This window comes from Nuphar pumila, chromosome 13 (genome assembly GCF_984573655.1).
Source record: "Nuphar pumila chromosome 13, dmNupPumi1.hap1.1, whole genome shotgun sequence".
Classification (NCBI taxonomy): Eukaryota; Viridiplantae; Streptophyta; class Magnoliopsida; order Nymphaeales; family Nymphaeaceae; genus Nuphar; species Nuphar pumila.
Window position 1 is genome coordinate 100350713 of NC_143261.1, and position 24250 is coordinate 100374962.

Here is a 24250-nt window from a genome sequence, read left to right on the forward strand (position 1 = left end):
AATTTGGCAAGACTTGAGCATTTTTTAATGTCAACGCTATTGATAAGCCATGACATTATCTTCGCATGAGATATTCTCCATTCTTTCCATTTCTTCTCGTATGAGGCAATAGCCTTGATTTTCTCTTCTTCCGATAGAGGGACGTCTTTATCTCCCTCTTTTTTAGTAAGAGATAGCTTAGGTTCCGAATCGGAACCATCCACAATCCCCCATAAGCCTTTTCCCCATATATGGTGCTTCATGATTGAAGCGCATGTTACATAGTTCGTATCGCTTAGTTTCATAGGCATGATGGTGACTTTATCATTGTCATCCATCGATTACAAGGAGAGAAAGAATAGGGATAGAAGAGAAACAAGAAGGAAAATGAGAAAGAAAGAAAAAAAAAACAATACAACAAGATGTGAAATCTTCTCCAATGAAGTGATAAAACACTTCTCTTCAAGTGGCGAACACTTTTGCAAACGGGCACGGAAACCGAGGCAGCTTTTCCTCAAGATTTAGTACTTCCGCGGCTCTGATACCATGAAATGAAATGGGGATCTTCGAAACACGAGCTTTGATTAACAAGAGCAAGTGTCAAGAATGACACTAAAGCATAACCCTTAAAAAGGGTATAACTGGAAACAAAATAAAAATAAAAATGTATTCTTTATTGATATGAAAAACCAATTGCTTAAGAAGCATTGGAGTGAAATACAAGAGGGGCTGCACCCCTTTATATACACAGCTGAAAGAGGACTCAATAGAGCTGTTGGGCACAGTCCAACAGCTCTATTTAGAGCTGTTGGAATGTGTCAGTCCAACAACTCTATTGCTAGTCAAGTCTGGACAGGACTTGACTAGCAACAATCATTCTAGTTCAAACTGAACTAGATGACATAAAGACAAAAAATAAAAATAAAGGAAAAAAAATACAGAAAAGAAAGAAATTAAAAATGTATTTATATATATAATAATATAATATTATTATATATACATATATGTACAGTTTTACATTTTAACAATGCACTTTTCCCCGCCCCGCCCCGATAACTTTTCCCCGCTGTATCCCCGCCCCGCCCCGACAACTTTTCCCCGCAATATCCCCGCCCCGCCTCATCTCCGTTTGAACCGGGGATGGAGGACATGAAACGAGGATGAAGGCGGGGGTGGAGGATAAAATCCATCCCCGCCAGGGAGGCGGGGCGGGGGTGGAGGATATAATCTTGAGGCGGGGCGGGGGTGGAGGATAAAATCTTGAGGCGGGGAGGGGGTGGAGACCTTGTCCCCCGCCCCGCCCCGCCCCACTGCCATCCCTAGTTGAAACTTACAATATATGATGCATTGCATATGCCCCGAGCCCATCTTTCGGAATGGGGCATGTGCTGTGCGGAGCTCTACTGAGTGAAAAATGCATCGAGTGCAGGAACGCGCGGTATGCGTTCGCTTGATCGGTGACGTGCGGTGGTAGCACGACATGTGATAGGCATTGGTATTGTCGTTAGTGCATCACTATGTGGCGGCACAAATGTGGAGCGTTGTTCGGTTAAGCAGTGTCAGCTGATCAAAGGATGTTGCCTGTGGAGATTTGGTTAAGGACCTCTCGGCTTATAAGAGTGTCCCACGCGTAGCGGTTAGACGCACGAGAGTGCGTGTGGGTTAGGGTTAATTCCCCCAGGAATCACATTAGGTGATTCCAACCGAGTATGGTGACTCGGGACTAGGCGAGTGAATACCTAGGCGCCGACGAATGAGTTTGGGTGGTGCTCTTCGCTATGATGTCCAATCATCAACTGCTCTTCGGACTGGGGGCCGCAAGGTCTTGTTCCTTTAGTAGCGAGGTTTTACTATGTTGTGTGCATGGAGCTGCAATACACTTCATGACATGCAAGGCTAAGGCAAAGTTTGTGCCTCTTTTGGAAGTGATAGCTGGTATGAGACGGCTATGCACTAAATGGCATGGAATGCGCATTTGGAAATGAGCTTGATCAACTTTCGTTAGCTAGCTGCGCACAGGGTGGTGCGTAGGGCCAATGAAAATGATTCAACACATGGAAAGGTATTGGTACGTGGCCTTTGGCCGTTAGGCTGACCAGCTTGGCGCGTCACGGGTTTGCGAAGCATTCTATGCCCGTGACAGAGCGATAGAAAGGCTTGCGGCGGTAAGGAAGGACTGCTTATTGGAAAAAGTAAGCCTGTGACAACATAAGTTCTGCAAAGAAGTAGCTTGCACCAAGGTCTAGCCAATTTTTTGGTCCTCTGGTTGTTCTGCTTATGGGTTCATATTTACTTTCTTTTTTTCCTGCAAGTGGTTATTTACCTGGTTGGTTATATACAATTTTCAAGGATACAACTTGACTGATACATAATCTTAGATTTTGTGTTCATGAATATCGGTTCCATAATCTGCGTTTACTGAGATGAATGTCTATTAATATGTCCTTATGATGGTTGAAGTAAAATCTCGTTTTACTGTGGTTCTCATCCTTACATGTTACTGTTACTCTGCAGGTTGTATCATTACTTGCTACTGTTATAGAGCATCTTGTGACTGGTGAAACAATGCAAATGACAACTACCACTGACCAACGTTGCAGGTATGCTTGCTGCTAAAGGACATGTGAGGTTTTTTTCTACCTGTTGCTGATTTTATGTTTCTTTGCAGATAAAATCTATGTAGATTATAGATTTCATATATGCTTCCTGTTTTTGCTCTTACCTTTTTTATAATTTGGAAGTTAGACCGTTCAAACTGCTAGGTATTCCAAGTCTCGTCGAGTTAGCCAGCTCTTTTAATAAATTTTCAAAATGAAGTAATGTCCTTGAATAATAAATTTCTGTCAATACCTTATATAGTCAAGAAAGCCGTCCAGCAATTTTGAACCGACTCGATGATTTCTGTACTTATTGAACCTTAAGGTCTAAGAACCAATGATGCAAGCTTCTCATATTTATTTGGTGCAAATCTGATTTAGAGACCCTCTGTTACAATCAGCACGGGGATGCAAAACACAAGAGGCTGTTGGAAAATCACCAAGAAAAGATGCACTGATATGCAAACTCAAGCTTCAAGACAGAACCTACTTTTGTTTGGCCACTGCAAATAAATAGTAATTCAGTGTATACTCTTGATATTATCCATCTCTTAGTTGCAATAAACCATCTTTCACATAATTGTAACTCGTAACACTAGTTTCTACTCCTGCATATGTTGTTGGATAATATTAGATACACATTTAAGGTGCCATTTACGTATTGCATTTGAGATTAGCCGTTAAAACCTATGAAGCTTTCTCAAGGTTAGAAATGTAATCAAATACAAGAAGAATGTGCACAATACAAAAGCTACTAAGCGCTAGAGAATACAAGAGAGTGCACAAATACAAGGCCAATAAGGCAATACAAGAGCCACTTTGTAATGAAATGGTGGTCTTCAACAAATGCACAAATAACTCACAAACAAGTGTCTATTGGAGACACTACAAGCATGACCCTTGAAAGGGTATAAAAGGAAGAACACTTGAAAAATAAATAATACTTTATTCATGAACAAAATGCTTAAGAAGCATGGTTATTTACATTGAAGGGGTTCACCCTCATTTTGAGCTCTCCAAAAGAGACGTTGGATTCCAACGTCTCTTAATATAGCTGTTGGACTACAGTCCAACAACATTTATTAGTCCAACAACATTTATTATAGCTGTTGGACTACAGTCCAACAGCTATTTGCAAGGAACTTGACTGGATCAAATATCTAGTTTCTATTGAACTAGATGCTAAAAAAGAAAATAAAGAAAAATAGAAAAAGAAAATAATAAAAGAAAATATAATAATATTAAATAATATATATATATATATATATATATATATATATATATATATATATATATATATATATTACAGCTTACATTTTAACACTCCCCCTCAAACTTACGGTACAATGAGCGAAAGTTTGTCTAAGAGGAAGTGAAATCTGGGAGCAGCGAGAGGCTTGGTGAAGAAGTCTGCTAATTGATATTCTGATGTAACATATGGCAGATCAATGGTTCCATGTAAGTATTTCTCTCTGACATAGTGACAGTCCATCTCAATGTGTTTAGTGCGCTCATGGAATGTCCGGTTGCTTGCAATGTAGATCGCACTTTTGTTGTCACAGCACATCTTTGAAGCTTGCGTTGCTTTAGCTCCCATATCCGCTAGCAATCGTCTGAGCCAAACAACCTCCATAGTGGTGGTTGCCATGGCTCTGTATTCAGCTTCGGTGGAGGAAAGAGAGACTTTCTGCTGCTTCTTGCACCTCCACGAAATTAAGGTTTCACCTAGGAACACACAAAAACCAGTAGTTGAGTGTCTATTATTGGGATCACCTCCCCAGTCAGCATCAGTATATGCAATTAAATTTAATGAAGATGAAACAGACAAGAAGAGTCCTCGTGAAAGAGAGGATTTTAAGTATCTAATAATACGCAAAATCGCTCCCATGTGCACAGAGGTGGGAGCATGCTGAAACTGACTGACTGTATGAACCGCATGAGTTATATCTGGCCTAGTAATGGAAAGATAAGAAAGAGCTCCAACAAACTGTCTATAAGGAGTAGGATCATCAAGAAGTTCTCCATCATCAATTTTCATTTTAACATTGACAACTTCTGGAGTGTCTACTTTCTGATCATCTGTAATTCCAGACCTGGAAACGATATCAAGAGCAAATTTAGATTGAGATATCAAATACCCCCGAGGGGAATAAGCAACTTTAATGCCTAAAAAATATCTTAATAAACCTAAGTCAGTCATTTCAAAGTGAGTTTTAAGAAGAGATTTGATATTTGCAACTCCCTGTTTGTCGCCTCCGGTGATGATCATATCGTCCACATAGAGAAGAATAATGATGCCTGCATCAGATTTCTTAACAAACAAAGCAGTGTCAGTTAAACAAGGTTGAAAACCAATATCAAGCATAACATGACTAAATCGGTCATACCAGGCTTTTAGAGCCTGTTTAAGACCATAAAGAGCTTTTTCTAGACGAAGAGCTTTACCCTTAGGGATACTAATACCAGGTGGGGCTTCCATGTATACTTCTTCAACGAGATTCCCATTCAGGAAAGCATTTTTGACATCTAATTGAAAGATAGGCCATGTTCTAATGGAGGCCAAGGCTATTAAAGTTCTAACAATGGTCATACGGGCCACAGGAGCAAATGTTTCTTCATAATCGATGCCATACTCTTGAGCATATCCTTTTGCTACTAAACGGGCCTTATATCTTTTCAGGGTCCCATCACTTTTGGTTTTGACTTTGTATACCCACCTACAACCTATAGGTTTCTTACCCGGAGGAATATCTTGTATCGTCCAAGTATTGGCCTTTTCTAGTGCATCCAATTCTATTTTCATGGCTTCTATCCATTCTATATGATTTTTTGCTTGAGAATAGGATGATGGTTCAACATATGATTGTATTAATGTAATGGCGGCCCTATACGTGGGTGAAAAAGATTCATAAGACACAAATTTTTCTAGAGGTTTAGAGATTCTAGACGTTCTTCTAGGTGAGACTTCAGAGTATTTTTGTAATGCACATGGAAGATTTTGCTCTCTACGTCTTGAATATTGTAGACTAACATCCCTATGAATTTGCTCTTCATTATCATCATTTTCAACAACAATAGGACTTTGATCATTGTCAAGGTCACATCCAACATCACATTCATTGGATTTTGAAGTTGGATCAATTAAAAACGAGTATTCAGTGACATCCTTGGATTTTTCAAATTCAAAGAAGCTTTCTTTTTCCAAAAAAGATACATTTCTTGACACATATAATTTGTCATTTTGAAAATCGAAACACCTGTAGCCTTTTTGATTATCAGCATATCCTAAAAAGGCACATGGGATTGCACGAGGAGAGAGTTTGTCATTTCTGTTGGTGAAAACAAAACATTTGCATCCAAAGACTCTTAATCTAGAATAATCTGGAGTTAAATTAACAAGCTTTTCTATTGGAGTTGTATTCTTTAATGAGGAAGACAACATCCTATTAATGAGGTAGGTGGCAGTTAGGACCGCTTCAGCCCAAAACCTTTTTGGAACTTGATTTGCAATTAGCAATGTCCTAGTAGTTTCCATAATGTGCCGATGTTTGCGTTCGGCTAGGCCATTCTGTTGTGGAGTGTGTGGACATGATCTTTGATGTGTAATACCATGTAAATTGAGATAGTCTTTGAATTCATTGGACATAAATTCTCCCCCTGAATCAGTGCGAAAAACAAAAATATCATTTTGAAACTTATTTTTAACCATTTTATGAAATATTTGGAAGTTAGCAAAGACATCAGATTTATGTTTAAGAAAATAAATCCAAGTATGTCTAGAAAAGTCATTAACAAAAATGACATAATATGTATAACCACCTTTGGAAATAACTGGTGCGGGGCCCCAAACATCCGAATGTATTAACTCAAGTGGTCGTGAGGAAACAAAAGTTCTACTAAGAAATGGTAACCTTTTCATTTTGCCAAGAATGCAGTCTTTACAAGAAAAATTTTCAAAATTATAAAATTTTTTCAAACTTGGAAAATATTGAATTTTAGACATATGAGGATGGCCAAGCCTTTTGTGCCATAAATCCAATTCTAATTTCTGAATATTATAACAAAATGCATTCTTGGGTAATTCCAAAAAGTCCATGTAATAAAGTCCTCCTTCTCTATGGCCTTCCCCAATCAGCTTCCCTGACTGGCGATCCTGTACCCAACAACCATGAGAAGAGAAGGAGATATTACATCCATAATCAGATATTTGCGAGACAGATAAGAGATTCAAATTAAGTTTAGGGATATATCTAACTTCTGGGATAAAAAATCTTTTGGATTTTTGAAGATTTTCAAAACATCCTATTCCTTTTACTTCGAGAGATGTGCCATCGGTTGTAAAAACCTTTGACACACTTGAGTTATTTTTAAGACATTCGGATAGACTATTAACATTTGGGGTCATATGAAAAGAAGCACCAGAATCTAAAAGCCAAGGAAAGTTACCTGGACCGGAGAAAGATGCAACTGCCGCTCCAGTTGAGGCTTCGGTTGAGGAGGATACCCCTTTGAGAAGAGGTTGAAGGATTTCCATCAGTTGAGCCATAGACACAGGTGCATCTTGATCTTTTGACTCATATTCAACAGATGCAACTCTTTTTTCTTCTCTTCTTTTTAACTTTGGACATTGAGGCCTATAGTGCCCCGGTTCATGACAATGATGACAAATAACTTTTCTTTTATCAAAGTCGCCGTTTTGCCTTCCAAAATGAGGCGGCTTGTAAGTACGAGTACAATTCCCCGGTCTAGATACAGCTAAAACGGAGTCATCATCAACTTTTCAAGTACTTTTTCTAAGTCTATTTTCCTCCATAGTGAGCTCTTCTATAGTATCAACAATAGAAGGAATTTTTCCACGATGTAAAAGGGCCGATTTGGTGGATTCAAACTCCGGCCTTAGACCATTCACAAATTGATAGAAATGTTCCATATCGAGTTGCTTTTGGCGAAGCTCGATGTCTTCGGCACAATGCCATTTGGGCTCAAGAAGAGCCAACTCTTCCCAAAGTTCGGACAACTCATTATAACATTCTCGAATAGTTTTATCTTTTTGAGTCATTGTCCGAACTTTATCTTGTAAATTGCATACATGTGCAATATCTTTAAGGGAATACATGTTTTTGAGGTATTCCCAAGCCTTATCGGCATGCTCAAACTTAGCTAGACTAGATCATTTTTTAATGTCTATGCTATTGATGAGCCATGACATAATTTTTGCATGCCCTATCCTCCATTCTTTCCATTTCTTTTCATAAGTGGCTAACGCCTTACTCTTCTCTTCTTTCGTTAGAGGAACCTCTTTCTTGGTAAGAGATAGTTTAGGTTCCAAATCGGAACCATCCACTATACCCCATAAACCTTTTCCCCAAATGTGGTGCTTCATAATCGAAGCCCACATTACATAGTTAGTATCATTTAGCTTCATAGGAATGATGGTGATCTTATCATTGTCATCCATCTTTTACAAGGGTAAGAGAGGAATAAATAGGAGGAGAGAGAGAGAAAAATAAAAAGAAAAGAAAAAGAGTAGACAAAGGAATAAGAGAGGATACAAAACCAAATTTTTTTTGTAGCACAAGTTTGCCTTTCTTCAAACAAATCTTCTTGAGCCAAGAACAAGGTGATGAAACACCTTTTGTAAATGTGGCACGGAAATCGAGGCAGAAGCACTTCAAGATCTAAGGATTTCGTAGCTCTGATACCATGTAATGAAATGGTGGTCTTCAACAAATGCATAAATAACTCACAAACAAGTGTCTATTGGAGACACTACAAGCATGGCCCTTGAAAGGGTATAAAAGGAAGAACACTTGAAAAATAAATAATACTTTATTCATGAACAAAATGCTTAAGAAGCATGGTTATTTACATTGAAGGGGTTCACCCCTATATATACAAAAAAGTGGGAGAGAGGAGAGCTCATTTTGAGCTCTCCAAAAGAGACGTTGGATTCCAACGTCTCTTAATATAGCTGTTGGACTACAGTCCAACAACATTTATTATTATAGCTGTTGGACTATAGTCCAACAACATTTATTATAGCGGTTGGACTACAGTCCAACAGCTATTTGCACAGTCAAGTTCCAACAGGAACTTGACTGGATCAAATATCTAGTTTCTATTGAACTAGATGCTAAAAAAGAAAATAAAGAAAAATAGAAAAAGAAAATAATAAAAGAAAATATAATAATATTAAATAATATATATATATATATATATATATATATATATATATTACAGTTTACTTTTTAACACACTTATGGGCAAATACAAGAACACAATAGGCAGCACAGTCACTGTAAAGCCCACAAATTAAAAAAAAATTGAACCTTGTTCGGATCCAATCCCGAACCCGAACCCGGCCCTTGCCCCCTACCCCTTTTCGGCAGGCAGGGGCTTGCCCATGCCCCTCACCCCTCTTTCGGACCGAATGGCGAGCAGGGGCTACGCCCCTGCCCCTTCCTCTTTTCCTCTATTGTTTGGTGGGCAGGGATGCCACCCTGCCTTCTTTTGGGGTCTCAACCCCCTTTCTTTTTTTAAAAAAACTTTAAGGCATGCATGAACCTCACTTTTGACTCTTCACAGCTCACACAACGGATCTTGCTCAAGCCCCGTGGCCTGAGTCCTGCATCATGTACATTCGAAGACGCTCGCAATGCTGCGACTCCCCAAGGTAGGGGAAAGTTGTGCAAAAAGGACAATGGACGAACTAAAATAAAGCAATTAAAATAAAAATGAAAAAGAAAGAACAAAAGACAATATATACACATATACATATATCTATATACATACGCCTTTAACTCAAGGACACAATTTCGCGATCCTAGTCCTTTTCCTTTCTGTCATTTATGGCTTTTTGCTTTTACTTGGCCGTCGTGCTTCAATGCACAGGCTTTTACTTTCGCATTTACTTGTCTTTACTGCTTTTTGTTGCCGCCACGCTTTTTGTGCACAGACTTTTACTTTCGCATTTACTTTTCTTTCTTTACTGCTTTCTGTGCACAAGCTTTTACTTTCACATTTACTTCCTGCCTTTACTGCTTTCTATCTTTAATTACTGCCGCGCTTTTCGTGCACATGCTTTGCTTTTGCGTTTACTGTTTTGTCTTTACTTTGCCTTGCTTTTGCGTTTACTGTTTTGTCTTTACTTTGCCTTGCTTTTGCATTTACTGTTCTGTCTTTATTTTGCCGTTGCGCTTCGTGCACAGGCTTTGCTTTTGCATTTACTTGCTTACGCTTTTGTTTAGCCGATGTATGATTTCCTACCTCGTGCATTACTTTACGCATTTATTTAGCCAAGATACAGTTTCGTACCTATTGCATTGCTTACGCATTTATTTGCTTGTGTATTTATTTGGTTGGGATTGTTAAAATACATGTAATCAATATATTTATATATATATAAGTATATATATAAATATTCATCCACATACCCGATAAGGGGTATTTCTGTAAATCCGCCCGATAGGGGCATTGTAGTATTTTTTTACTTTTTTCCCTTTTCTTTTCTTTTTCCTTTTTTCTTATTTCTTTTTTTCTTTTTTTCTTATTAAATGCACACTCATTGGGGGTCCCAACAAAGAGTCGTTGGGCCCCCAACGGTCACAATTGTGACCGTTGGGAGCCCAACGACACCTTGTTGGGACTCCCAATGGTGCCTCTCTCTCTCCCTTCTCTAACTCTCTCTCACTCCTCTCTTGCCTATAAATAAGTGGGGTCTCCCCCCTTTGTAAGTGTGGCTTCTTCAAGCCTTCTTGTGCCTATATAAGATTTTATGCTTTCAAGCCATTGTTGGCTTTTGTGTATGTCCTCTTTTGGACTTGTTCTTTCCTTTCTATGTGTGAATGTCCATTGTAGGACATATATTTTTTTTCCTCATATTTCATTACATGGTATCAGAGCCAAGTTATGCTCTTGATTCTTATAGCTAGTTGACTAGTTATACCTTTTTTTCTCTCTTTTGGTTTGTCCTCCATTCTTGAGTCTATGATGGAAGGAGAACAAAAGATTGATCTCTCTTTCAAGCTTAATGGTACCAACTACATGATGTGGGCCGCCGCCATGGAGAACAACCTCAAGGGTAAAAAGCTTTGGGGATATGTTATGGGCACCATTAGGGAACCTCAACTTCAACTTACAAAGATGAATGGTGATCAAGAAAAAGCTCTAGAAGGAAATGCTCGCATGAAGGCTATTGAAGATCACCAATCCAAGGTCGAAGATTGGGAAAGTAAGCATGCAAAAATTCTTGCATGGTTCATGAACAACGTGAAGCTCAAAATTTGCGCCAACATTGCTAAATTCTGCCTAGCAAATGAAGCATGGTGAAATGAGTGTAAGAGATTACTATAGTACTCTTGGACCTTTATGGGATGAGCTATCCCTACTAGAACCAAAATGGGTGTCTAGTGAAGATGTGAAAATGAGAAGAGAACAAATGGAAAAAGAACATTTTTTCCAATTTTTACATGGGCTTAGGCTCGAATATGAACAAGTTAGATCCTCCCTTCTTCATAGATCTAAACCTCTTCCATTGGAAGATGCCATAACCGAAATATGCCAAGAAGAAACGCGTCTTGGCATGATTAAAGGAGGAGATGAAGTTCTAGCCGTGTCTAAACCCGACAATCATATGAAAGCTTATAAGCCTCCACACTTTGGGAGACAAAATAACTATAATAGAAATTATAGAAAAATCATTTGCTATCATTGCCAAGAACCGAGTCATATAAGACCTAATTGTCCTAAGATAAATGAACCTCCAAAAGGTAAGGTTGCAATTATTGAAGAAACCACACAAAAGAAGGAGGAGCCAATGAAAGGGAAGGAGTCTTTTTCCCTTGCTCAACTATCCGAAGCACTTCAAATTCTACTCAAATCGCCATCAACTTCGGGAGCCGCCATTGCCTCTTCTTCTCCTCCAGGTATGTCTTCTTGGATTCTTGATTCTGGAGCATCCTTTCATATGAGTCCCTAACACCTAAGTATAGGGCATGTCTAATTGCATTACTCTTATCATGAACCGTCACACTATAATGAAGCAAAAAACATTCCTCAGTGGGTTGAAGTCATGAAACTAGAACTTAGTGCCCTTGAAAAGGCTAAAACTTGGGAAATAACCTCATTACCCACACTGGAAAGAAATCTATTGGATGTAGATGGGTCTTCAAAATTAAAACTAAAAGTGATGACTCATTAGAACGTTATAAAGCTAGTTTGGTAGCCAAAGAATATGCTCAAGAATACGGTATAGACTATGAAGAAACCTTCGCTCCCGTAGCTAGAATGACTAGTGTTAGGACTCTTATTGCGGTTGCATCTGTTAAAAACTGGCCTATCTACCAATTAGATGTTAAGAACGCATTTCTTAATGGTGAGTTAAGCGAAGAGGTTTATATGGATCCTCCACTAGGAGTATCTATTGGTGAAAATAAAATTCTCAAACTTAAAAAGGCACTGTATGGTTTAAAGCGAGCTCCAAAGGCTTGGCATGACAGATTTAACAATGTAATGACTAGCTTAAATTTTCGTTCATGTTATACTGACACTGCGTTGTTTGTGAAAAGTGCAGGGTCTTCAGTAGTTATTTTACTACTGTATGTTGATGATATGATCATCACTGGAAGTGATGAGCAAGGGATCCATGATATTAAGAAAGTTTTAAAAGAAAATTTTGACATGTCTGACCTTGGTTTCTTAATATATTTTTTAGGTATTGAAGTAGCATACTCTCCCCGAGGGTATATTCTCTCTCAGATGAAACTTGTTGCTGACATTTGTTCCAAGTCTGGAATTTCGGATGATAAGAAGACAAAAACCCCTGAAGTTATCAATGCAAAGTTAAGGTTGGAAGATGAAACACTTCTCGAGAATCCTACTCCCTACCGTCAACTTGTTGGGTCTCTGACATACTTATCCATCACTCGGCCAGACATAGCTCATGCAGTTCACTCTGTCAGTCAGTTTCAACATGCACCTACAACTGTGCATATGAGTGCAGTCTTAAGAATAGTTAGATACATTAAAGACACCATAACTAAGGGAGTTTTTCTTTCTTCTTCATCATCTCTTGATTTAATTGCTTATACTGATGCTGATTGAGGAGAAAATCTCAATGATATAGTCTCAACTACTGGTTTTTGTGTTTTCTTAGGTGACTCTATGATGTCTTGGAGATGCAAGAAGCAACACAAAGTGTCATTGCCCTTAACAGAAGCGGAGTATCGTGCAATGGCCACTACAACCATGGAGCTTGTGTGGCTTAGAAGTCTCCTCAGTGATATGGGCATAATCATCTCTACTCCTTCGAAGATGTGTTGTGATAACAAGAGCGTCATTTATATTGCAAGCAATCACACCTTCCATGAGCGTACTAAACACATAGAGATTCACTATGTTCGAGATGAATACCTAAAAGGAACCATAGCACTGCCCTATGTCACATCCGAGTACCAGTTGGCAGACTTCTTCACTAAAGCCCTTGCTGCTCCTCGTTTCATGTTTCTTCTCAACAAGCTTTTGGTTGTATCCCCGTAAAGCTTGAGGGGGGGGGGGGTTAAAATACATGTAATCAATATATATATATATATATATATATATATATATATATATATATATATATATAAATATTCATCCACATACCCGATAAGGGGTATTTTTGTAAATCCGCCCAATAGGGGGCATTGTAGTCTTTATTTTACTTTTTTCCCTTTTCTTTTCTTTTTCCTTTTTTCTTATTTATCATTTTTTCTTTTGTGCATTAAATGCACACTCATTGGGGGTCCCAACAAAGAGTCGTTGGGCCCCCAACGACACCTTGTTGGGACTCCCAATGGTGCCTCTCTCTCTCTCCTCTCTTGCCTATAAATAAGTGGGGTCTCCCCCTTTTGTAAGTGTGGCTTCTTCAAGCCTTCTTGTGCCTTTATAAGATTTTATGCTTTCAAGCCATTGTTGGCTTTTGTGTATGTCCTCTTTTGGACTTGTTCTTTCCTTTCTATGTGTGAATGTTCATTGTAGGACATATATTTCTTTTCCGCATATTTCATTACAGGGATACGGTTTCGTACCTCGTGCACCGCTTGCGTACTTTACGCTCGATGTGCGGTTTCGCACATTGAGTCTGTTTTGTACTTGCCATCGCACGAAAATGTGCACAAACTTGCATTTTTGATATATATACTTACATAAACGCAACCTCGTAGGACACGCAAGAGCATATCCTGTTTTTTACTCTTTTTCCAAAATGACGCTTGTGCACCACAATTACTTAAAAAGGGGATTCTTTGCGAGAAACCAACTCTTCAAATGCACAGTTTTCGCAAAGTTAAGTTTGAAAGTCTTCCAGCCTGCGAAATCGCAGCTAAGCCTCCCCAAGTTGGTGTATTTGGGAGAAGTGTTTTACAACTTCAGTTCGTGTATCCGATACAACTCGGATAACCCCGATCAGGGGCACGAGCATGTGTCTGAGTGTGGTTTTGTTGAGAAACCTTTATCATTAGAAGGATCGCAAGACATGCGCAGCATGCTGATGCTGTGATGTATTGAGTGGAAGATTCGTGGCGATCTTGTATCTTGCATTTTACAAATTGTTGTTCAAGTGTTTAAAAGGCAGGATCTTGTCAAACTAAATATTTGTTGCATCACTTCTTTTGCAAAACAATGCTGATTGGGTTTCTTTTGAGAAACCCATACCCCTCTCATCGTATCATACTTTTAGACAGGTACGGTATGTTTGTACTACGATGAGTAGGATGAGAGGTTTGTGGTAACCTCGAAACGTGCGATGGGCACTTTGTTGTAGTCACATAATAATGATGTTCGCCTCCACATGCAAGATGTTCGTATTGGTTTAAAGGACCAGAGCTTGTCAAATTTAAACTAAAATGATTACACCGTTTATTTTTGCAACACATTAAAGTTGGGGTTTCTTTTGAGAAACAAATACCCCTCTCATCGTAGTCTTACTTTTAGACATGTACGGTATGTTTGTACTACGATGAGTAGGATAAAAAGTCCGTGGTAACCTCAAAACGTATGATAGCACATTGCTGAAATCACATAATGGTGATGTTTGCCTTCACAGGCAAAATGCTCGAGTGGGTTGAAAGACCAGAGCATATAGAATGTGTATTCAGTTAAATAACACCTGACACATTCATTCAACCTGCTATTTTCATCATGGAAGATGATGGATTGGTACAAAACTTCGATGGACAGGTTGTTAACAACCACCCCTCGGGCAAATGACTCGGTGTCCCCAGTCATCGGAGTTAGGGAACGAGACTATAAAAAATTATCCAAGGTGGTAGATCTCATAGACTTATGCATAAGTAGGATGCATCCGTTGTCTACGAATGCCTTCGGAGAATTCTCTCTCGGTCACTGGCCATCTCCTTAGGAGCAGACATAGCTAGCAATTTGGGGTATCATAAAATACGTAACATAATAAACCCCCAGACCAATCTCGGTTGTTTCTATGTTTCGCGTCTGTGCGTACCCACAGGCCAACTAATATCGAAACAAAGAATATCTTGTTCACAATAACTGTTTGAATGTGCATTTTTTAGAATGATGAACTGTTTGTTGTACATGCTTATAATCTGTGTCAGTTGATGATTGTTGGTTAATTGCTATCCGCTTGTAGAATCAATTATACATGTTAGAAGTAGATTATTTATCTGCATAAGATAATTGCTCATGCTAGCGTAGCTAAATTTTTGTTCTAGACTGCCAAACATGCTAGTGTAACTTAGTTATTGCTTTAAACTGCTTATCATGCTAGCATAATATGTCTTGCTTTATTTTTTATTCCATATTGTCTCTCTTGCGTACCATTTTTCATGAAACAGACCCATTTTATGGGTACAGGTGATGTTAGGTTTACTAGACAACCGATGACGTGATGCAAGATGACTTGAGATCTCACTCCTTTGCTCGCAGTTTTGTGTTTGGGTTACCTGTTTTGGTTTTGAGTTTTGTGTAAGGGGAAACTCTAAATTCTGTATAACCGAAAGTTTATCATTAATATATATTTGGCTCACTAATTGTCTTGCTAAAATGTTTTTGATAATAATTGTTTCGATGATAGATTTTTACACTAACGTTCTCAAAGTTGTCAACTTGTTTTGCTTTTCAAAAAATATCGTTTCCGCTGATAAAGACTGAAAAAATGAAAGGTTTTCTAAGTATTTTCAAAAGTTTACAAGTTTGAAATTTTAGGGCGTTACAGTCACATCCCACTAAAGGGTAGAAAAACTCAAATAAAAATAAATAAATTTATTATTATAATGCTTGGGAGAAGCATACTTTACAATGGCAAGGAACCCATGTAACTCATGAAAGAAGACAAAATTAGCTGTTAGACATGCCTAACAACTAGTCAACAAGTCAAGCTAGCTGTTACACTAGCTGTCAGGCATGCCTAACGGCTAGTAGTGTAACATGGCTAGTTTTAAAGAGATGTAATATATATTATATAATATCATTATATAATACATATACAAAGGATATACATACATGCAATGTTGTATCGTACCATATTGTACAATATGGTATGATACATATCGTTACTATTGGGTGTTCCGATACGATACAATCCTGTATCTTACAATATGCCCCTGAACATTATGATATACTCCGATACGGGGCCATATCTTAAGATACGCTATAAATGCATTTTAAATTCACTTATTTCAATTTTTTTTAAACATATAAGGCCCCTTGGGGCTAGTTCATATTCATCCTTAAAGAGCTTAAGAGTGATTTAGAGAGTTTTTTTTTCCAAAAAGAAGGTGATGTTGATGATACACAATGCTTGACGTTATCTAATTCATTTTTGTTTGAAATTTTAAAAAACTTGGTTATGTAAAATTTTTAAGCATTAAAAAAATACTGATTTCTTTTGTTTATGTAAACACACATTATTATGAATCTTGTGGCTTATTAGATTAGATTTGTTATTTAATATGCATATTATTTCATAGTTTGCATTTTTCTTGTGAGATTGCCATTTATAGCATATTATCTTGATTATTTAATGTTTGATGTCTTATGCATGTGATTCATGGCACATAATTGTTTTGATATGTAATATTATAGTTTTATCTTATGCAATTCATCATTGTTTGATGATGTCTTATGCAACTCATAGAGACATAAATGCTTCATATGTGATTTTATGGTTGTATTTTGTGAAATTCATCATTGTTTCATGTGTTATAATTTTTTAGATTTTTTTTTGTTTTTTTTTGTTTTTTTGGAATTTTTGAAATTTTTTTATTAAAAATTTATGATTTTTTATGATATGATACATATCTAACTTTGAGCCTGGCCGATACAGGTTGCGATACTATACTTCCAAACTTGCATACACATATAAACATACATGTATATACATATATAGATACAAGTATTATACATACATACATATATATGTATATACATATATATGTACATATACTTGTACGGATATACAATTATACATATAAAAGTGTATACATATATGTATATAAAGAAAATATATCAAATATTAACACTCCCTCTCAAACTTACGATGATATCACCGAAAGTTTGTCAAGGAGAACTTGAAACCGAGGAGAAGGGAGCACTTTGGTGAAGAAGTCGGTCAACTGATATTTCAAAGTAATACGACAACGTGGCAGTTTTATTCAAATATTCTTCACGAACATAGTGACAATCCATTTCCATGTGTTTAGTTCTTTCATGAAAGGTAAGACTGTCACTAAGGTCAGTGATTTCAAAATTCTCTTTAAAAACACTTTTAATGTAACTACTCTGCTTATCTCCTCCAATGATGATCATGTCATCAATATATAGAAACAAAAAAGCAATACCTGCGTCAAATTTCTTAACAAACATGATGGTGTCGGTTTAACAAGATTTATAGTTACAGAACTAAACCTATCATATCAAGATTTATGATCATGTTTCAAACCATACAAAGCTTTTCTAAGATAATAATAACCTTTGCCGATAAAACCTTAAATCTAGGAAGCGGATCTACATGAACTCCCTCTTTTAATTCCTCATTTAAAAGGACATATTTTACATCCATTTGATAATAGCCCAACCTTTTTACAACAACAACAACTGTTTTGAGGGTTCTAATAAAGGTCACCCTAGCCACAAGTGCAAAATTTTCATCATAGTCTATACCATACTTTTAGGAGTAACCTTTTGCTACTAACCTAGCTTTATATTTTTTCAATGATCTATCACTTTTAGTTTTGACCTTGTATACTTATCTACAACCTATTGTCTTTTTCCACTAAATAAATCCTTTATTTCTCATATTTTAGACTTGACAAGGGTTTTTAGTTCTATATTCATAGCCTCTATCTACTCACGGTAATCTTTGGCTTGGTTGTAGGTTGATGGTTCAAAATGAGAATAAATTTTAGCTAGGAAGGCTTTATACTAAGGAGAAAAGGACTCTTAAAAAACAAATCTATCCTGGGGTCTAGAGATTCTATCTGATCGCTTAAGGTTATGTTGTTCTTGATTTCCTAATTTAGAGTATTTTTCTAAGGCACAAGGTTGTCTATTACTTCCCCTTCTACTGTATTGAATTAATGTAGGTTCGGTATCTACATTATCATTATTTTCACCATCCTGGATATTGATTTGTAGTTCATCATCAACGATATCATTCACAATTTCTTCATTGAATTCATGCTTACCATTGCAATTTTTAGGCAACAATTCTAACAAAAAAGAGTATTCAATATCTTTCTTAAGCATAACATTAAAAAAAAAGCTTCTTGGGGTGTATTAGCACATGATCTTTGGTGTAAAATTCTGTTGGTTTTTAAATAATTTTTAAAATCATTTGACATATTTTCCCGGAATTCGTGCGAAAAATAGATATGTTGGAGTTAAATTGATTTTTAATCATGTTATTAAAGGTCTTAAAAATATCAAAAACTTCAGATTTGTGCCTAAGAAAGTAAATCAAAGTATATCTAGAATAATAATCCATAAATATGACATAATACGCATATTCACCTTTAGAGATAATGGGAGCGGGACCCCAAACGTTCGAGTACACTAATTCAAAAGATTTAGAGGAAAAAAATTCTTCTTCCAAAAGGTAAGGATTTCATGTTTTTGAGAATGCAATCGATACGTGAAAAATCTTCATTACACAATTCCTTTAAATGAGATACAAAAGTTATTTTGGATATGCTAGGATGTCCTGGCCTTTTGTGCAACAAAATAATTTTAACATTTTGTACGTTGCAATAAAATATGTTTGGAATAACAACATGATCCATGTAGTAAAGTCCTCATTCTCTATGGCCTTCTCCAATCAACCTCCTTAACTTGTGATCCTATACCCAACAATGGTCTGATGAGAAGGAGACATTACAACCATGATCAATGATTTGCGATATGGAAAGCAAATTTAATTTTAATTTGAGAATAAATCTAATTTTTGAAATTGAGAAGTTAGAAAATTTTTCAAGGTTTTCAATTCCTTTAATTTTAAGTGAAGTTCCATCGGCCGTGAAAACATGAGATTTAGTAAAATTAGTGCAACAATCGAAAACAATGTGTCATTTGGGGTCATATGAAATGATTCTTCGGATTCCAAAAACAAAGAGACCTTACCGCAAGGTGAAGATGTAGAGATCGTGACACCTGTGATGGAGGATGCGGTTTTGAGGAGCGGTTAGAGGGCCTCCACCAATTGCAACAAAGTCATAGTTCCAATAGATTTTGAGTCTTTGTTGGTTTCATCTTTGTCATCTTGAGAAGGCCCAACCGATGCTACCTTCTCATCCCTTCCCTTTGACTTTGGGCGATAAGGCTTAATATGCCCCGGTTCTCCACAACTATAGCAAATAATCTTCTTTCTCCCTTCTTCAACACGTGAATTTCCACAATGAGGCTTCCCACATGAATTGAAAAAAATGATCTTAAAAGCTGTGATTTTTTTCGTTGGAGAGCATCATTGGACGTCTCCCAAATAGGTGTCAACTTGGCCATCTCGAGTCTCTTAAGAGTACCATAGTACTCTCTATCGGTTTTGTCGCCTTGCTTGCAATTATGAATGTGATCTCGTAGTTCCCACTTGTGTGTGACATCCTTTTGGGTGTAAGTTTGCTTGGTGAAAAACCCAAGCTTCATCGACTCTCTCAAATTCAAGAATGTTGGCACAAGGTTATTCATTCATGCTTCCGATAAAAAGTAAGAGGACTTTGGCATGACTAATCTCTCATTTTTTTAGTGCTTTGTTGTAGTCTCCCAAGGCTTTTTCTGTTTCACTTCCTTTGAGAGTCTCCTCCTTAGTAGTTTCATCTTCTCCTGTTACCGATTTGGTGAGAATAGGTTGAGTTTTTGGATTGGAGCCATCAACATATTGCCACAAGTCTTTGCCTATCAAAATCCTCTTAACCGCTATGACCCACATATTGTAGTTGCTCCCATCAAACTTAATGGGAACTACCGTAACAACTTCCTTGTCTGCCATGATAGAAAGAGAAAGAGGAGTTTGTGTGTGTGTGTGTGTGTGAGAGAGAGAGAGAGAGAGAGAGAGAGAGAGAGAGAGAGAGAGAGAGAGAGAGAGAGATCCATGTACACACGAACTCACGAGCCACCACAATCCAATGATCCCAAGAGCACAAGGCTCTGATACCATGTAATCAAATACAAGAAGAGTGCACAATACAAAATCTACTAAGAGCTACACAGAATACAAGAGTGCACAAATACAAGGCCAATTAGAATTATGCAATACAAGAGCCACTTATGGGTAAATACAAGAACACAATAGGCAGCACAGTCACAGCCCACTAAAGGGCAGAAAAACACAAATAAAATTAAATAATTTTATTATTAAAATTCTTGGGAGAAGCATTCTTTACAATGGAAGGAACCCATATATATACACATGAAAGAAGAGGACAAAACTGGCTGTTAGACATGCCTAACAGCAAGTCAAGCTAGCTGTTACACTAGCCGTTGGGTATGCCTAAGTGCAACAGCTAGTTTTATTCCTAGGTCGCTTCCGAGATGATTCTTGATTCGCATTTAAGTCATCCCATGTTTCTCGCTTCCTAAAATTTTGAAAGTCCCTCGCTTCCTGCTTCCGCTTCCCGTATCGCTTCCCGCTCCCGCTTCCTCGGCTGGCAACCATGGTTTTCACTCATTACTTGAGTGCCCCATTGCCATGCCGGATCCTATGATGCCATCTTCCAAAAAAAAACTCCATAAGCAAATAATAGGTTTTTTTTTACCTTAACCCACTTCCTTGAGTAGAAAAATGGTGAAAATGCATTCTTGATGAAATCGCAAAAACCCTCTTCCTTGCACACAGATTAACCTTCAAATCGCTCTCACGGCTCCCAGGGTATGTGGATACCTCTCTAATGCCTTTTACACAAATGAGAGAATCAGTCCTAGAGAGGTCTTTAAAACCCAAAAGAAAAAATCATGATTCCGGCATTTTCAAAGTGTGCTGAAGGTGTATCATACGATACACCCTATATCGTATGATGCGATACGATACAGGTCCGTATTGTATGATACATATGATACATATACAATAAACACTCGTATCGCGATATGAGTGTGAATCGTATCATTTTTCTAAAAAGTAACAATACATACAATATTGGCGCAAAACCCACAAAAAATTACAGTTTTGCCTTGTACATGACGGACATTTTTTTGGACGACTTAAACAAATTAAAAAATGACATGCAAACAACAGTCTATCTGGTAAAAAATGTAATGCAGGCATTTTTTATCAGTGCCCTTTATCAGTCTTTAAGAAGTACTATAGCCTATAGGTTTAGTCCCAACACCAATTTGTCTCCATCATTGCTAAGGTTGTTTTAGCTTCCTTTTATTACTCAGCCTTTTAATAGTTCCATGACTTGGTTCTCCTTCTTGGTCTATTTTGTTTGGCTATTCTTTCTCAAGCCATTGAGATAATTTTGTTCTATTTATGTTTGACCTCGTCTTCTTTCATTTTGATACCCGTAATGCAAATAACTTTGTAGACACAGAAATGTTTGCGTGCAAAATTTTTTTTTTTGAGAGGAACATGCAAGCATGCATGCTAATTCTAACTTACCAGGATCTTTAGACACTTAGTAACCTTGAAAAACTTGTCCTAGTTTCCATGTGTTAAGGTATGACATGCAAAGTTTTACATTTTTTATTATTGAGAGTTGTTTTTCCCTTTTCCTTTACATTTCTATCAGTATCTTTTCGTTTTGAAATATTAAATCCTAAGCATTTTGAATGTTAGAATGTTGTGCTAGTAGCAAGAAATCGAAATTCTTCTCAAGTACTGTTATACCGTGTTTTGTGATTATTGCCAGATTATTATGAGAACATCAACTTTTGACATCTTACAATGACACTTTCAAATACAAGATCTTTTTCCCAAGTCTCTTCTTACCGTTAGAGTCATACAGATAGGCCATGTGTATATGTCCATTCTTTCACACACACCCTACTAACATCATATTTGATGAGCATTGCTTGGGTGGTAATAATTGCTTCTTCTTTTCCTGCCTCTTTTGTTCACTTTTTTCAGCTTTTAGAATTTACATTGATGTAGCAAAGTTAGTACAAGTAGCATGTTATTTTGGTAAAAGAGTTTGGGATATTTGTAAAGGTGAAGGGTAAAAAAATGGATTTTTATATGTAAAATTAGTTGAATTTTGTATAACAGAACATTGAAGTGTTTTTAATTGTATTTCTTTGTAAATAGTTGTTTTTGAAAGTTAATTTCTATTCTGTTCATAGGCTTTTTTACCACAACTTGTTATTTAAGGTTTTCCTAGAATCAGAATGGTTGCTTATAATGTCAGCCGCTTACTTTCCTTTCACATTGGTGCAGCATGGGTTATTATCTGCAGAAGACATACTACAAGACAGCATCATTGATATCTAATAGTTGCAAAGCTATTGCTTTGCTTGCAGGGCAAACAGCAGAAGCTTCAATGCATGCTTATGAGTATGGTCGGAATCTGGTTCGTTATCTTCATCAGTGAACTTATGATATTTTCCCTTTTCAATCTTTCATATGAGAGTCTCCCTTCTCTCTGTTTTTCAAAATTTTTGGTATTCATTATTAATAGAAATTCTAAGTGTAACTTTGCCCCTGAGAGAACGCATTCTAGATGATGCTGTTGGGAACAAGGAACTTCTCTTTTTGCTTCCCGTACACAGCCAGCAAACTTGGCTCAACCTTTGAAATCAAGAAAAGACGGGTCTAGTGAAAAGGACCCATCAACAAAGTATTTTTCTGAGGGGTACTTAAGGATATTTTCTGGTCTAGGACAAATGCTCTCTGAGTTGGCTGAGCATGCTGGGACTTTCAGGAGTTGTTGATAAGTTGATCTCTGTTGTTGCTGCATCATTCATTAAATTATGGTTTGGAAGTGTCTATATGACTTCACAATTTTAACTGAAGCTTTCATATTTTTTCAATTTAAGCCATGGAAGTGGTAGAAATTCCATATGTTCATGAGAAAATCACATTATTGATACTAGCCGACATCTTACTACTTGATTTTGTCATTATCTCTACTTATTCTCCTGTCATAAACAAAAAACATGGACTAATTATTTTAGTGGAACTCTTTTGCTTTTCAAAACATATTTTATGATTCGCTTCATATGACAGCTAATAAATATAAACCTTGTTGGTTTGCAGGGACTAGCATATCAGCTGATTGATGATGTTTTGGACTTCACCGGAACATCATCTTCTCTTGGGAAGGGTTCTTTGTCTGACATCCGCCATGTTAGTATTTTTTCACTAAACTTTTTGTGCTTGAGTTTAAAACTTTAAAGGTTTTAACTAGATTTATATGCATTTTTTTAGATCACGCTATACAAGCTACTTTTCAGAGTGAACGTGTTCTAACCATCAAGCAGACAGTATTTCACCTTATTTATTCATGAAATCTTGAAATCATTTTCTACTGATTGCATAAATCACTGCTTCCTGGTTGGTGAAACTTCCTTCGATAGCTGTGCTTATATTCCTTAGAAGCCTATGTATGTGATGTTGACTGACATGTGTAACATGTGGGTCCTCACTAGGCATCTAGATGCCCAGGCAAATGGCAGGATCATTTTAACTATACAGATGCTAGTCTGCTATTTTGTCTTGGGTTGGATATTGCTGTTCAATGTAATGATCCAGTGACAGTGTGCAAAGTTTTCAGGAAAACTTGTAGTTTCGTGTGTAAGATTGAGGTAGCCTGATAGGCAACATCATTTATCATTGAAAGTATGATAGTTAATCAATTAAAATAAGGCACCTTGGAAATGTCTTTGATTCTTATTATCTCGCTTTATTAGAGTAAATATCCTTGCACTCCAATATTGTGATATTATTAATTTTTTCTCACATTCATGAAGATGAGATCAAACTTGCCATTTTTTTTCTTGAAGGGAGCACCATGCTTGTAACAGAGCAGCTTATCCCTTCCTTTGTTTATTGCCAAAATGTAAGATAAATGGTTTGAGATCATGCAACTCGTCCAATTAATGCATGGATCCCTACTCTTTGTGCATTTATGTTTCTTGTATGTCTAGGCGCTATATCAAAGGTCTTTTTTTCCCAGATTTTCTGAAGAACTCATAATACCTTTCAGAGTTCAGATATGACCGATGCATTTCATGGACAA

At 37.1% G+C, this 24250-nt stretch overlaps 1 protein-coding gene across 4 annotated transcripts in view; it reads left to right on the forward strand.

Moving 5' to 3' along the window:
- The window catches only part of LOC149819451 (solanesyl diphosphate synthase 3, chloroplastic/mitochondrial-like), a 68853-nt gene that overhangs the window by 43598 nt on the left and 1005 nt on the right, over positions 1 to 24250 (forward strand). For all 4 annotated transcript variants that reach the window (XM_089985786.1, XM_089985787.1, XM_089985788.1 and 1 more), the window contains 3 exons: positions 2494 to 2579; positions 22450 to 22582; positions 23269 to 23358. In XM_089985786.1, the coding sequence (XP_089841912.1) occupies positions 2494 to 2579; positions 22450 to 22582; positions 23269 to 23358 (309 nt within the window). The remainder of the gene's footprint in view (positions 1 to 2493; positions 2580 to 22449; positions 22583 to 23268; positions 23359 to 24250) is intronic.